Raw genomic sequence first — 16,736 nt, forward strand, 5'->3', positions numbered from 1 at the left:
TGGTCTGCTTGATGCTTTTAGATATCAACTTTAATTTACTTTTTTTTTTTTAATTTTAAATTAAAAAATTCTGTCCGGATCGGGCATTGTATTGAATTTCCATGTTAAAAGATTGTCAGTTGTAATGTAATATCAATTTTAGTAAGAGGACTAAGTTTAGGGCCATGCCATGGCAGTAGGCTACTTCGGTCAGATTTGGGATATTGTTAGCGATAGAGTTGACATTACTAAATACTTGTAGTTAATAGTTTACATATAGGTTATCTGTCTGTCTGTCTGTCTGTCTGTCTGTCTGTCTGTCTGTCTGTCTGTCTGTCTGTCTGTCTGTCTGTCTGTCTGTCTGTCTGTTTGTCTGTTTGTCTGTCTGTCCGTCCATGGATATATATATATATATATATATATATATATATATATATATATATATATATATATATATATATATATATATATATATAATATCTTGTACCGAAAATATGATCGCCCACATAAACCAATATCGTTCCCTCGGTAGATTTGTTGGACCCGCTGCGTCATTTCCAAGCATGCGCAAATAATGAAGGTGAGAGACCAGAATGGCGAGAGGGGGCTGGTTACGTTTGAATAAGGGAAGTCAAGCCCGCCGTGTGAAGAAATCTGCTGTGTGACACAACCTTTCTACTGTAGTCATCTCCCCTTGACGGAACAAACCCTCTCTTTGTGCGACCAAGACAAAAAACAGATTTTGAACGCTTCGAGCTGGTTCAATTTTGCACTTATTGAAATTCACTTTGTGAATTCAGTAACGTTATTATTCAAGTACCCCCTGCACTAGATGGTCCAGTACTTTGGTTTTATTTAGCGAGTTGAAAAAATAAGTATTCATCGATTTTGTGAAAAGACCGCACCCCAAATACATTTTGTCAAGTGAATTTGTTCCGCTACATTTGTCTAATTTTTAAGAAACATCCCGTGACGTCAGGCCAATTAGACGACCGCCCCCCTCCTGGTTGAATAGATGGAGTTGTTCGGTTCAGAACCTTCACATAATACGTTAGTTCACAATCTTCTTTCAACTGGGCTATATTTAGAAGCCTCGTAGTCAACTCGTGGTGTAAAAACGGTTTATAGTGTAGCACATAGTAACACGTATATGATATATCTTTATAAGTAACAAACATTGTTTCATTACGTACAAGCCAGTATATTGCATCTCAGCGAGATTCGTAATTTGCACATTAGTGTATTTATACTTAGGTTTATGAATGAATAATTTCTCAAAAATTTTGCACGATGTTATTGTAACAAGTTAGTCTGTGGTGTAAGATGTCCCGATATAATAGCAGATATTGCCATACTGAAATATATTTTTAGTAATTCCAACTATCCACAGATATTTTCTAAGTTTAATGCTATTTCGCTATGTATTATTTTCTAGAGAAAAATAGTGTAATGAAGGCCACATCATTATAAAAATGGGAATAATTTTTTTCCTTTTTCAGAAAATATACCCTCACCACTCACCTAAAAAAAACTGGAAAATAAAATTACAAGAATAATATTGCAATTTCACATACTACTTATATTGCATTTTTTTTCTTATGTCTCTTGGGGACGCAACCATACTCGTCCTGTATGTAATAGGTCAGCCTGCCCTGTTGGTTTATACAATCGTCGTGTGTGGCTTAGGTCAGCTTGCACCTATTGAACCCCACTCTCTGTTAGATTACACTTCAAGAAAAGCCCAGAAATACAGCCCATGGTTTTGTGTGGCAGTTAACATTAGGCAATTAGGCATTAAAACTCTGAAATGTAAGGCCGATAGGAATTGAAACTAAGAAATGTAAGATTTAGGCATTACAGCCAGCTACGAAGTGTAATGCAGATAGGCATTAAAACTATGAATGTAAGGTCGATAGGAATTGAAACTACGAAATGTAACTGTAAGGTTTAGGCATTACAACTACGTAGTGTAATGCAGATAGGCATTAAAACTAGGAAATGTAAGATTTAGTCATTACAACTACGAAGTGTAATGCAGATAGGCATTAAAACTATGAATGTTAGGCCGATAGATCTTACAAGCACACCATTGTACCAGGTGGACCCGATGTTGTCTCGAAAAATTTAATTACAGTGTATGTGTGTTCTACTGTAGACGTGGTTTTACTGTTGCATGAAATAATTGTTTCGTGTATATAAAAAATGTTTTAAATGTAGGGATATACCAGGACATAAACTTTTTTCTAGGGGAGACAGCGACAATGATTTATAGATTTTTTAAAAGCCTCACGTAACTTTAATGTCTTATGTATAGATCTATGGTGTGTACAGTGGGAGTGGGGTGCCTTTTTTGTGACTTTTATTTTTCATTGGAGGTAGGTGAACAGTAAGACTAAACAATGGAGATCTTAAAGTAGAATATCTATGCGGTTTACCAGGATCAGCTACTGTGTTTGGAAATATTCATGTTTTATAGGACCAGTAAATATAGGTACAATCCTATTCCTAACAGTTCTAACCCTAACTATACACTTTTACATAACCCGACACTAATAATTCTAGACAGTATTTTATGAGTATTGATATGATATATATTTTATGATATAATTGCTAATGCAGTATCGCATCAAGATTTTTTCGATGATAATCGAATTTAATATGAGGAATAAGGTGAAAGCAAGTTTCGTAGATTGTCTTAAGACTAGAGTTACGGTAGCGTTACTTGAAACAGCCACAAAAGCTATGCATACATTCTGACCGTTTGAAACGGTATGTTATAGGCATCCTTGAAAAGAACCACTAAACGAAGCTAATTTTTCGGTCATGTTTAAGCGTGACCCAGTGACATTAACCTCTTGGTCAAGCTGTCACGTGTCATCAAATTCTGGTCAAGCTTTTATATGTCACCAAATACTGGTCAAACTCATGTCACCAAATACTGGTCAAACTCATGTCACCAAATACTGGTCAAACTCATGTCACCAAATACTGGTCAAACTCATGTCACCAAATACTGGTCAAACTCATGTCACCAAATACTGGTCAAACTCATGTCACAAAATACTGGTCAAACTGTCATGTCACCAAATACTGGTCAAACTCATGTCACCAAATACTGGTCAAACTCATGTCACCAAATACTGGTCAAACTCATGTCACCAAATACTGGTCAAACTCATGTCACCAAATACTGGTCAAACTCATGTCACAAAATACTGGTCAAACTCATGTCACCAAATACTGGTCAAACTCATGTCACAAAATACTGGTCAAACTGTCATGTCACCAAATACTGGTCAAACTCATGTCACCAAATACTGGTCAAACTCATGTCACCAAATACTGGTCAAACTCATGTCACCAAATACTGGTCAAACTCATGTCACCAAATACTGGTCAAACTCATGTCACCAAATACTGGTCAAACTCATGTCACAAAATACTGGTTAAACTGTCATGTCACCAAATACTGGTTAAACTGTCATGTCACCAAATACTGGTCAAACTCATGTCGCCAAATACTGGTCAAACTCATGTCACCAAATACTGGTCAAACTCATGTCACAAAATACTGGTCAAACTGTCATGTCACCAAATACTGGTCAAACTCATGTCACCAAATACTGGTCAAACTCATGTCACCAAATACTGGTCAAACTCATGTCACAAAATACTGGTCAAACTGTCATGTTACCAAATACTGGTTAAACTGTCATGTCACAAAATATTGGTCAAACTGTCATGTCACCAAAATACTGGTCAAACTGTCATGTCACCAAATACTGGTTAAACTGTCATGTCACAAAATATTGGTCAAACTGTCATGTCACCAAAATACTGGTCAAACTGTCATGTCACAAATACAAGTTAAACTGGCATGTCACCAAATACTGGTCAAACTGTCATTCTTTCAAGTATTGATCAAGCTGTACCGGAATTCATCAAGTACTGGTCAAGCTGTCCTAGATCTATATGTCAAGCTGACCTATAAGCGAGAAAATCAAACCTACCAACGCGAGCCACGTCCGTGTCCTATCGCTCGCCAAGCGGACTACGGTGCTGTATTTAGATTTGTCGCCATTAAATTATCACTTATCTCTGTTTGCTCACCGGACCGCGGGCTGTGAAGTTGAATACATTACGGTGCAAATATTTGAGCCGACACCGGTTTCTGTGCGTCACTAGCGACGCTAGCACGCACCGTGTGATGGTGCATATATTAGTACCTAGTTGTAAGGTAGGCCTACAAGCAAGTGTAAGTTGCGCGTGTTTTTCTTTGGCCGTATGTCTTAAGAAATAGCAGAGCGTTTAGTTTAAATCAAATATGTGATAATCCAATAATCCAAGATCACTAGCTAAGGTGGATTAGAGGTTAAATAATGTGTGACTAAACAGACATCTAGCTCATTACTATCAGTCAATTTTAGATCGGTTATATATACCGTATGTTTGTATAACATTAATCGCCTATAATGTCTCTTCAACTCTAATTACAACTATAACCATAGCTCCTAACCCTAACTCCAAGCTTACCACTTACAGTGTCATCACGGTAGAAGACAGAAATACAGGATGTCAGCTGCATTGTTTACGTTTGAGAATCTTGCTGTGTGTTGTGGTGCTCTGAATTAGACCAGATTTTTATAACAGGAATTGTCTAAGCATATTTTTAAAATTTAGACCCTTCAATTTTCAACTCCCGGGTACCGGAAATCGATAAAAAGTTGAAAGGAAACTGCATATAGAATCTGATTTCGCTACCTAATTGAAACAGTGCTCAAGTTATCGCGTCTACACACGTACACACAAACAACAGACACACAAACGGACAAGATTCTAGATACCGGTACTCCGATTCAGGAAGGTGTAAAACGTTAAAATGTGTCAAAGTCTCGAGTTTTCACAATACTTCCTCTATACCCCGTATACGAGAAAGTGAAATGTAACCAAGCGCTGGTCATAGGTTCTGTTGGTAAACACGCTAGAGTTGGAATCGTTAATCTGCTTGTTACGGTCTAGTTATAATGTGACATGTGCCGTGTAACTAAGCACGTGATGTCGCTTAAATCTGGACATGAACACAGAAATACTCCCCCCCCCTCCCCCGCCTCCGGATGGACACACAAACTCTAATAACTAGAATTTAGGATTATAAAGGATTTTTTTTTCTGCATTGAAATAATTAAAATGAAATAACACGCTTCATAATACTCATCATTTCTTCAACTAGAATAGGGTTACATTTAAATCTTTGGTTTGTGTTGGTTTGGTGTTAAGTGTGGAAGGAGTAGTGTTAAGCTTGGGTTAGTTATCAATATGATTATCTTTAATGTTGATTCATTGTATCGAATTACGTTAGTTTTAGTGCCCGGGTTAACGAGATGTGCCAATATACAAGCGAACAGTATTAACATATTTCAATATATTCAGCCCCACTCACCTACATAAAATAAATACACTTGATAATCACCGTAATTGCTAATTATACATCAACATTTGTGGAACGTGAAGATAAATATTGGTCGCCATGATCCGGGCGTTTTATTTATTTAAATCGCCACCCGCTTTCCGGTCACAGTTTTGGAATGTCCGGAACACACATACCAGTAAACGCGGTCACCATGGCGACGAGCATAAACACAGGTGTTCACTAAAGATAGTTTAGATATTCTTCTCCGCGACAATGGAGTGCTCTCCCTTGGATGATTGATGGGGTTGCGTCCCCTCTTATGTGTGTTTGTGTGGGCACATCTCGTCCTTGGAGTACTGTAATAAACGCGTTATCTCCTGTGGGTACTTGTCGTTTAGCCGTACCCACACGGCTAATACCACCAACAAAACAACTCTTGCTCTAGTCCGGGCTTAAAACTAATCCTAAGAATTAAAGTGTCATTATTATCAATCTCCCCAATAAGAATACGTGGGTATGGCTATTCGGTACTAACCATCGTGTATAAATGTGTTCATATTTTGTGGTACAATTCTGTTAGGGTACATACATTTTAGTTTAGTATAGTATCCAGCTGTTTTTCTATGAAAACTGGCCGGGGGTATATAGAAGTATTCTTTTCGTAATAGTGCACTTACGCTCTAGAAAAAAAACAGGCAACTCGTTACTGTATTGTCCACATTTATGCTGCTTGGGTGAGTGTGTTTATGTGTATGTTATATGTGTATGTATGAAATCGGCATTTTTGTCGAGAACAATTTTGACAGGGGGGGGGGGGGGGGCATTTTTGTCGGGGGTGTCACGAGCAGTTTTGACATGTCACCGAAAAACCCCTTTATAGTTCCATCACCATTTTAGATCACGAACGACTGCAGTACATCTTCTAATTGTGGCCGGACTTTTAATTTCACTTCCCTTAGTACAAGCCCATTAATCTCAGTTCCCCTCCTACTCATCCATTAATCTCAGTTCCCCCACCCACACAGTCATTAATCTCACTTCCTACACACCCATTAATCTCATTCCCCACACACCCATTAATCTCACTTCCTACATACCCATTAATCTCATTCCCTTTACACCCATTAATCTCATTCCCTACACACCCATTAATCTCACTCCCTACACACCCATTAATCTCATACCCTACACACATTAATCTCACTTCCTACACACTAATTAATCACACTCTCCCTACACGCTTATTAATCTCACTTCCCCTTTCTACACACCTATTAAACATGGGCAGTAGCTTCAATATATCAAGGGAATAATAACATTAAACATATATAATATCCACTCCACTATAGCCTCTTGAAACTTCCTCCATCAGATAATAAAAATCAAAAATAAGCTGCTTCTATTTCTTGATGAACATCCCCACCCCTCAAAGCCACTCCCCACCTTTAAAATCAAGAGACTGTTGGATCTAAAACTGTTGAAATTAAGTTAACACTAATTTAACATGTGTCAACTGTTAAAACGAGATGATGCGATTGGCTAACATTTATTATTTTGTTGCCTACAAACACTCTCAAAGCTGTTGTGAAATATCTCGAGACAAATAAAAACTTTAGACATTAATCAGGGTTGTTTTAACTAGGCTGTTGTGCAACTTCTCGAGACAAATAAAAATTTTACGTCATTGATCAGGGTTGTTTTAAAATTGTGGATGGGAGACGACAGGAGTTGGCAACGGGGGATTGAGATCTATTTCAAACGTTCTGTTGTGGTGTGACTTCATACTTGATAACATTAAATCGTTCGTGATTCGCATTGAATTAATCTCGCCCCCCCCCCCCCCATCTCCCCGTTCCCAAGGGACGGGATTCGATTGTTACGCGGACACACCCACGGCATTATCACACGGACGGGCCATCACTGTCCGTGACAGACCCACCGTCGCTGTCGGACAATGTGGACGGCCCCTGGTGTCTGTGTGTGGGAGTGGACGGCCCCTGGTGTCTGTGTCAGGTAGACAACTTGCCAGACGGCCAAACTAATCGGCTATTCCCGACATGGGGAGGGGGGGGGGTCTATTCATGGTCACGTGATTGTGGTCACGTGTCAACAGGTTGGGTGGCGTTGTCCAATCAGTGGAGGTGATTTGTGGCCGGATTAAAAGATTAGTGGACGGATCAAAAGATTAGTGGAAGGATGACACGACCGGACAGTTTGATTGTTCTGTGGACTCACCTACGTCATGGTCACTCCCGTGTAGACAACTTGATCTGGCACTGACTCATGTCGATACACTGTTGCTTGTGCTTATGCCAACATGCTTTCATGTTGGTGACCTTTTTAACACTGGTCATACAGAGTCACGTGGTTTGTGTCTGGTGTTAACGGCTTTGATTGTGTCCGGTCCACAAGGTACCTGACATGCTGTTGGGTGCAATCAATAGCTGGCTTGACGGTGTTACCAGACGTAACGTCGTCTGCTGTAGTCTGTTGAGTGAAAGATGTCTTCACGGTTTGCCTCTACACAGCTGAAGATGTTTTGGTCCACGTGATGTTATCATGTGTCAAGATGATGTCAAGATGTATCAACATGATAATTAGTTTATCCACATGATGCCGAGATGTTTCAACATGATGTTGAGATGTATCAACATGATAATTAGTTGTATCCACATGATGTCGAGATATGTTTCAACATAATGTTGAGATGTATCAATGTGATGTTGAAATGTCATCATGTGATGTTGATATTCAACAACATCATGTTGAGATTATCAACATGGTGTTGAGATGCATCAACATTAGAAATATAGCATCATGATTTTGAGATATATCTAAATTATGTTTAGATGTATTCATATGATGTAATGTATCAACGTGGTGTTCAGATGTATCAACATGATGTTGAGATTATCTAAATGATGTTTAGATGTATCCACATGATATGATTTATCAACGTGGTGTTCAGATTTATCAACATGATGTTGAGATGCATCAACCTCACACAAAGATGATCCGACATATTTTTATACCGTGAGGATCCCATGAGGCAAGTTTTGGTCAAACACCGCATAACCTGGCCCACAATGTTTGTTGTTTGATGTCCATTGAGCCGGGGCTTAACAATTTCAAACGCTGCTTGACCACAGCGGTACACATGCATGGTGGACATTCCCATTTGTTCATGGCTAGCATCGGCGGTTGAGCCCGCTGTGGTTATGTAGATGGCTGTGGTGATGGAGATAGCTGTGGGATTGTGGTTACCGGTTATACAAGTTTTTCATAAACGAGAGGGGTACTCGACTTATGTGATGGTGTGTGTAAACGCCGTGAAGAAACCCATTCATTGAGAATAAAACTTGGGATGGGTTGAGGGGCACTTCAATCGTAATATGTATTTAAAAAATAATTTGAACGCCTACAAGTCAATTATTGAATAGATCACGCGCAGTTTAGATAGATATAGACTAAATGCCGTACAGCTTCTTACCAGTTTATAAACTGTACTTTATGGACGCCATTTGGATCATGGTTAGGTTTAGGGTAACGTTGTCGACTAATAACTGTTGCAATGTTGAAGAATTTTAGACGAATCGAGACAATTGTTTGTAAACACTTCTTGTGAATTGCTTATCAGTATGTTGTTTTATCACATACAATCTGTTTTATGTCTTTTCGTTTAACTTCGATGAAAAATGTAATGGAACTCGAACATTCTGATACATGTAATAGAAGTTGTAGGTTTTCAAAGTATAAAACCTCCACGGGTGATACAGCATATATAACTAGAAAAAAAAATTGGCCTTTAAGTACTTATCAATCTCACTGCTTCAACGGTTTTTAGGGCCATGAATGTGCGTGTGAATGTGTGTATGAATGTGTGTGGATTAATGTGTGTATGTGTTTAGCAGGAAGCCGTCTCGGTCTTTTGACTGCGCTGTGCCGTGTAGCAGACGACACCCAAACGGTTGGATCACCACGATGTGAAATTCTAGTTGGATGTCAGAAACAACGCACTAATTCAATCAAAGTCACCCGACCGTCTAAGGAAGGTCTTTACAGATGTAGTGGGATGTGCCATTTATCTGTTTAGGCAATTCAACTTCATCAGCCTAGCACTCAAATTGTATACTTTAGTTACACTGATCTAGAATCTATACATCATCGTGAAACCTTCTTAAAGTTGTGCACCATTGAATACACGTTGTGACTTACTGAAGTAGATTTTAGTAAGTCACAACCGCGGCTGACACTTTAAGCGTTAAACCGTTATGGTACTTAAAAATCAAATTCCACTAAAAATTCACGTCACCTTGCAGTAAATAGAGCCCACAATCTTACATCAGTATTCACTTTATAAACAAAGTCCTAGGCAGCTATAGAGACACACACATATACACTCACACACGCACTCTCTCTCAAATACACACACACACACACACACACATATATATATATATATATATATATATATATATATATATATATATATATTCTAACTTGTTGTTAAAAGCATGCAGTAACCAGGTAACCTGCTGTGATGCTGTCTGTTACCCAGCAGGTTTAAACTACTCAGCATTAGGGTAATCCAACATTGCATGCGAGGCGAACCACAGCCACAAATTAAAAAAAAAAAACATTGATTGATTGTTCACGAGTTAATTTTTTAAAGACCAATCAACGCTTGCGTCTGGCATTAATTAAAAATGGATCATTCGTCTCAAAGCATAACGAGCTTTGACGAATTTGGTACCTTGGTTTACTGTTGTTAAAATAATACAGGAACTATTGATTCCATAGGCCAGACTTCTATTGAAAGGTCATCAATCATTTTATTTACATAACAGATTTTTTTTCCTATAGCTATAAGGCATACAATGGTCTGATATATTGACACGAGGTCTTTTCCAGGCAGTATCAATATTTTTTCACAAACGCCTGACTCGCCGCCTCTCACCCCCCCACCCCCTCACCCTGCCCCCCCCACCCCCTCACCCTGCCCCCCCCCCCCCCACCCCCTCACCCTGCCCCACCCCCATACCCCACCCGCGCCCAGTAGATGGCGTTGCAGACGTTTGAATGGCAGACGTTGGGTACGCGGGGAGGCAGCGAGCTGTCGACACCTTAGACCGCATTACATTAGCCTGACGCCATGGCTCTCCGGTGAGAAAAACATTGGCGCGATACGATTATTCAAGAGAATCGATTCTATGAAAGTAGCTTTAGTGTGCCGTATTGACGAGTACTAGCTTTATATTTAGCCGAGCTGTACTATTAATGACTAGAGAAGGTTGAATTATGCTCTTGGATCATGAAATAAACACAGATTTGGTTCACTTAATAAACTATAAGCCCCCCCTCCCCTTCGAACCTGACGGTTGACGGGTCAAATGAAGTAGAGTTCACCTGTTTCTCTGACTTCAGAATATGAAGGGATTATGTGGTCAGTACTATGCCAAGTCGCCTTTACTTTCCCTAACATGTCAGGTATCCATCAGAACTGGGTTGTCACCCGAACGGACTTCAACCCGGATTCGAACTCGACTTTTGGGTTAGCAGTCGTATGCTCTACCATTGTACCACGCCGTCCCCGAATAAAATTAATTATAAAACTCCAACAAAACATCTTTCTCGATTCTGTTTTCAATGATGTCGAAGTATGGTCAGGGTTAGGATCTAGGTTAGAATTATGACTAGGCTTAGGGTTACTGTTAGCTATATATTTATTAAAAAACATACCTCTTACGTTCATTTAAAATAAATAGTATTTTTTTAAAACAGTTTTCCTAATTTAAACAAAGTAGCAGTCATAAGCTAAGCTGCCTTGAAAAAAAAAACGACATGTTTTAAATTACCATTTATATCGCTTTTTAATGAATTACTTTATAAATGCGTGTCACAAAAATAACATCAACGATTTTTTAGTATCGCTCCTTGAATTTCCCCGACTACTCGGTATCGCCCGGTGTATTTAAGAGCTGTACCTGTGTCCTCAGCAGACCGCGCCGAACGAATGTGTCGTTTGACTAGCGCGACGCGGTTTTATATCTTCTGCTCCTTACCTCGGCAGGACGTACGTCATGAGCCTCTCATTGGATTACCTACATCGATCTACCTGGAATACTGAGATTACTGCTTATGTTCATGTGGAATTCTCTGGATACGTTTAGATGTGGTGCTTTTCCTTCATGGACTTCAACGATACCTGAATTTGTTTTTCTTTTCGACCAAGATTATTACTATTATTAGGATTTCAAGTTTGTTGATTCGTTTTTTTAAAAACAAATTTCCTTATTATTAGGCCTTAGCCCTATTGGTCCAATGATTTAAATAAAACATTATTGGTATTGGTAGGTACTAGTTCAGATGTTATTAATAAGTTGAACCTAGCAATAAAATAACAACGAAATATTTAACTTCATTTAAAAAAAAAATTAATATTATTTATTGAACAAAGCAACGAAGATTAACCGCTTGTATTTGTATAGTAAAATAGATCAGTAACCTAGATTTATAAATAGTTTATCTGAAGGAAATGCCCGATGACTCTACATAGGCAACAAATTGTGTCGTCGTCGTCGACTCCCCCCCCCCCCCCCCCCCATGAATGTTCACAATTGTTTGCTTAGGCAACTGTACAATCTGTTATAAACAAAGCTAAGTGAACTTCATTTGCAATGTCTACTGAAATTATTGCTCGCTTAAATAAGAAGATTTGTATTGAAAAAAAAAAACGTTTTTTATCAGGTTCGAAACTCTGGGATTACAAATCTAAAAATAGCGACGACCGTAAACATGTTTTTATCTCTTATTCTACAGTTCTAATCGGTCTACGAGGAAATGTTTAGTCACTGTCTTCAACACGGACTTTATCGTTAAAGTGTTGTCATGTTCGTTTCATTGACACGGTCAATAATTGGTCATCTAGACATTTCGGCGTCTTCCCATTTACTCGCATATGAAAGCTTTGAATGTTCCCACCCTTTTTAACCTGATATATAGATCTATGGTATCTTAAAGCCCATGTTTTAAAAAAATTGTTTATACCCCATTTTATTGTCGATGTGACAGGCTTCTGGTTCGGTAAAAATTGATTTCTTTTTTTCTATTTACAAATATCCTTTTCTTAAAATTCTTACGTGAAAAAAACACGTAACTGATAACACACGTTCACCTTACAATGACCAAGCACGATACATTACACACTCGTATCACACAGTAACAAAACACGGTATAATTCACATGCCTACCTCACGTTACAAAACAAGTATATCACGCGCCAACAACACTACGACACAGCATATTACACACTACACACACGTATCACACAGAAACAGTATATTACACATGTGTATCACACAGTAACAAAACACGGTATATTAAGTATGCCAACCTCACTATAACAAAAACAGTATATCACACGACACAGTATATAACACACGTATCACGCAGTAACAAAACACGGCATATTACATATGCCAACCTCACTATAACAAAAACAGTATATCACACGACACAGTATATAACACACGTATCACACAGTAACAAAACAGTATATCACACGCCAACAACACAACAGCACAGCATATTACACACGTATTACACATTAAAAAAAACACGGTATTTACAGCTTTACCTACACACGTTCTTGGTACTGGCAATTTGATCGCGGATCAATCTAACATACAACACAAACAATCCTACTACTACTACTAGTACTATCCTATAGAAAACACGAACCACGTCCCATACAAATGTTTAATGTTTCCACAATCCTGCTCCACAATATATTTACGACTTGTGGTTTTTATTGCCCCCTACTACACGTCTGCACACCATAGGACGCCCATATTGTCCTTATCCCCGCTAGCACCGGTGCGTTCTGGCATAACATTTGACCCTAATGGGCGCATAACGGCCCTATCTCTTTACCTAATGCGGTACCCAGCACTCCTTTCTTCTGTTATCGGATAAGTTTTATTTTTACAAACTAACCCCCTCCCCCCCTTTCCCATTCGTTTCCCAGCGCTAGTAGGTTTGTTATAATGACATGCTAGCCCTTAAGACTCCACAATCTTACGCAAATATCGATTTTTACTTGATCAAGAAGTCCTTGTTGTTTCTTTAGCCCCTGCCCCCCCCTTCTATTGTGGTCATAAAACCTCGAGTAAGAAATGTCATTTGTCTGGCGTCATGCCAAATGTGGGGTGTCTGTGGGGGTGTATTGGTGGTGTGTGGTGTCTGTAGGGTGTACTTGTGGTGTGTGGTGTCTGTAGGGTGTACTTGTGGTGTGTGGTGTCTGTAGGGTGTACTGGTGGTGTGTGGTGTCTGTAGGGTGTACTTGTGGTGTGTGGTGTCTGTAGGATTTACTTGTGGTGTGTGGTGTCTGTAGGATGTACTGGTGGTGTGTGGTGTTTGTAGGATGTACTGGTGGTGTGTGGTGTCTGTAGGATGTACTGGTGGTGTGTGGTGTCTGTAGGATGTACTGGTGGTGTGTGGTGTCTGTAGGGTGTACTGGTGGTGTGTGGTGTCTGTAGGATGTACTGGTGGTGTGTGGTGTCTGTAGGATGTACTGGTGGTGTGTGGTGTCTGTAGGGTGTACTTGTGGTGTGTGGTGTTTGTAGGATGTACTGGTGGTGTGTGGTGTCTGTAGGATGTACTGGTGGTGTGTGGTGTCTGTAGGGTGTACTTGTGGTGTGTGGTGTTTGTAGGATGTACTGGTGGTGTGTGGTGTCTGTAGGATGTACTGGTGGTGTCTGTAGGATGTACTGGTGGTGTGTGGTGTCTGTAGGATGTACTGGTGGTGTCTGTAGGATGTACTGGTGGTGTGTGGTGTCTGTAGGATGTACTGGTGGTGTCTGTAGGATGTACTGGTGGTGTGTGGTGTCTGTAGGATGTACTGGTGGTGTGTGGTGTCTGTAGGGTTTACTTGTAGTGTGTGGTGTTTGTAGGGTGTACTGGTGGTGTGTGGTGTCTGTAGGATGTATTGGTTGAGTTTGTGGGGTGTACTGGTGGTGTGTGGTGTTTGTAGGGTGTACTGGTGGTGCAGTGTCTGTAGGGTGTACTGGTTGAGTTTGTGGGGTGTACTGGTGGTGTGTGGTGTCTGTAGGGTGTACTGGTTGAGTTTGTGGGGTGTACTGGTGGTGTGTGGTGTCTGTAGGGTGTACTGGTGGTGTGTGGTGTTTGTAGGGTGTACTGGTGGTGCAGTGTCTGTAGGGTGTACTGGTTGAGTTTGTGGGGTGTACTGGTGGTGTGTGGTGTCTGTAGGGTGTACTGGTGGTGCAGTGTCTGTAGGGTGTACTGGTTGAGTTTGTGGGGTGTACTGGTGGTGTGTGGTGTCTGTAGGGTGTACTGGTTGAGTTTGTGGGGTGTACTGGTGGTGTGTGGTGTCTGTAGGGTGTACTGGTGGTGTGTGGTGTCTGTAGGGTGTACTGGTGGTGCAGTGTCTGTAAGGTGTACTGGTGGTGTGTGGTGTCTGTAGGGTGTATTGGTGGTGCAGTGTCTGTAGGGTGTACTGGTGGTGCAGTGTCTGTAAGGTGTATTGGTGGTGCAGTGTCTGTAGGGTGTATTGGTGGTGCAGTGTCTGTAAGGTGTACTGGTGGTGTGTGGTGTCTGTAGGGTGTATTGGTGGTGCAGTGTCTGTAGGGTGTACTGGTGGTGCAGTGTCTGTAAGGTGTATTGGTGGTGCAGTGTCTGTAGGGTGTATTGGTGGTGCAGTGTCTGTAGGGTGTATTGGTGGTGCAGTGTCTGTAGGGTGTACTGGTGGTGCAGTGTCTGTAGGGTGTACTGGTGGTGCAGTGTCTGTAGGGTGTACTGGTGGTGCAGTGTTTGTAGGGTGTACTGGTGGTGCAGTGTCTGTAGGGTGTATTGGTGGTGCAGTGTCTGTAAGGTGTACTGGTGGTGTGTGGTGTCTGTAGGGTGTACTGGTGGTGTGTGGTGTCTGTAGGGTGTACTGGTGGTGTGTGGTGTCTGTAGGGTGTACTGGTGGTGCAGTGTCTGTAGGGTGTACTGGTGGTGCAGTGTCTGTAGGGTGTATTGGTGGTGCAGTGTCTGTAAGGTGTACTGGTGGTGTGTGGTGTCTGTAGGGTGTACTGGTGGTGTGTGGTGTCTGTAGGGTGTATTGGTGGTGCAGTGTCTGTAGGGTGTACTGGTGGTGCAGTGCCAGTAAGGTGTATTGGTGGTGCAGTGTCTGGAGGGTGTATTGGTGGTGCAGTGTCTGTAAGGTGTACTGGTGGTGTGTGGTGTCTGTAGGGTGTATTGGTGGTGCAGTGTCTGTAGGGTGTACTGGTGGTGCAGTGTCTGTAAGGTGTATTGGTGGTGCAGTGTCTGTAGGGTGTATTGGTGGTGCAGTGTCTGTAGGGTGTATTGGTGGTGCAGTGTCTGTAGGGTGTACTGGTGGTGCAGTGTCTGTAAGGTGTATTGGTGGTGCAGTGTCTGTAGGGTGTATTGGTGGTGCAGTGTCTGTAGGGTGTACTGGTGGTGCAGTGTCTGTAGGGTGTACTGGTGGTGCAGTGTCTGTAGGGTGTATTGGTGGTGCAGTGTCTGTAAGGTGTACTGGTGGTGTGTGGTGTCTGTAGGGTGTATTGGTGGTGCAGTGTCTGTAGGGTGTACTGGTGGTGCAGTGTCTGTAAGGTGTATTGGTGGTGCAGTGTCTGTAGGGTGTATTGGTGGTGCAGTGTCTGTAGGGTGTATTGGTGGTGCAGTGTCTGTAGGGTGTACTGGTGGTGCAGTGTCTGTAAGGTGTATTGGTGGTGCAGTGTCTGTAGGGTGTATTGGTGGTGCAGTGTCTGTAGGGTGTACTGGTGGTGCAGTGTCTGTAGGGTGTACTGGTGGTGCAGTGTCTGTAGGGTGTATTGGTGGTGCAGTGTCTGTAAGGTGTACTGGTGGTGTGTGGTGTCTGTAGGGTGTACTGGTGGTGTGTGGTGTCTGTAGGGTGTACTGGTGGTGCAGTGTCTGTAGGGTGTACTGGTGGTGCAGTGTCTGTAGGGTGTACTGGTGGTGTGTGGTGTCTGTAGGGTGTACTGGTGGTGCAGTGTCTGTAGGGTGTACTGGTCTACTGGCTGTCATCTGTCCTGTCTCAGCTGTCCAATGTACTGACTGTCATCTTTATCGATTGCTTCAACAGTTCAGTCAAATCACATTTAGATCAGTGTAGTATCCTACATTCGGTACTTAGTGATTTGCAATAGGTAGGCTACCTATGTGGTACAACCGATAAGGTTACACCAACATTTAGTATTCATTCAGGAATCGTTTTCATTGATAAGTTCTGGATATGTAATCGTCAAGTGCCAATTCAATTTTAAATTTGGGTTTGAGGATTATTGATTATTTAAAAAATAAATAA

The 16,736-nt window shown here is 41.1% G+C and overlaps 1 protein-coding gene across 1 annotated transcript; it reads right to left on the reverse strand.

Moving 5' to 3' along the window:
• Positions 1 to 8,303: 8,303 nt before the first annotated feature.
• On the reverse strand, positions 8,304 to 16,456 carry LOC131943109 (mucin-2-like). Its single transcript, XM_059303132.1, has 4 exons — positions 16,329 to 16,456; positions 15,482 to 16,230; positions 14,822 to 15,244; positions 8,304 to 8,635 (listed from the first exon to the last, which is right to left on the reverse strand). Exons 1-4 carry the CDS (start codon positions 16,454 to 16,456, stop codon positions 8,304 to 8,306), a joined length of 1,632 nt encoding a protein of 543 aa, XP_059159115.1.
• Positions 16,457 to 16,736: the final 280 nt, after the last annotated feature.

Source organism: Physella acuta, unplaced genomic scaffold (genome assembly GCF_028476545.2).
Source record: "Physella acuta isolate Inbredline_101_S28 unplaced genomic scaffold, ASM2847654v3 ptg000441l, whole genome shotgun sequence".
NCBI lineage: Eukaryota > Metazoa > Mollusca > Gastropoda > Physidae > Physella > Physella acuta.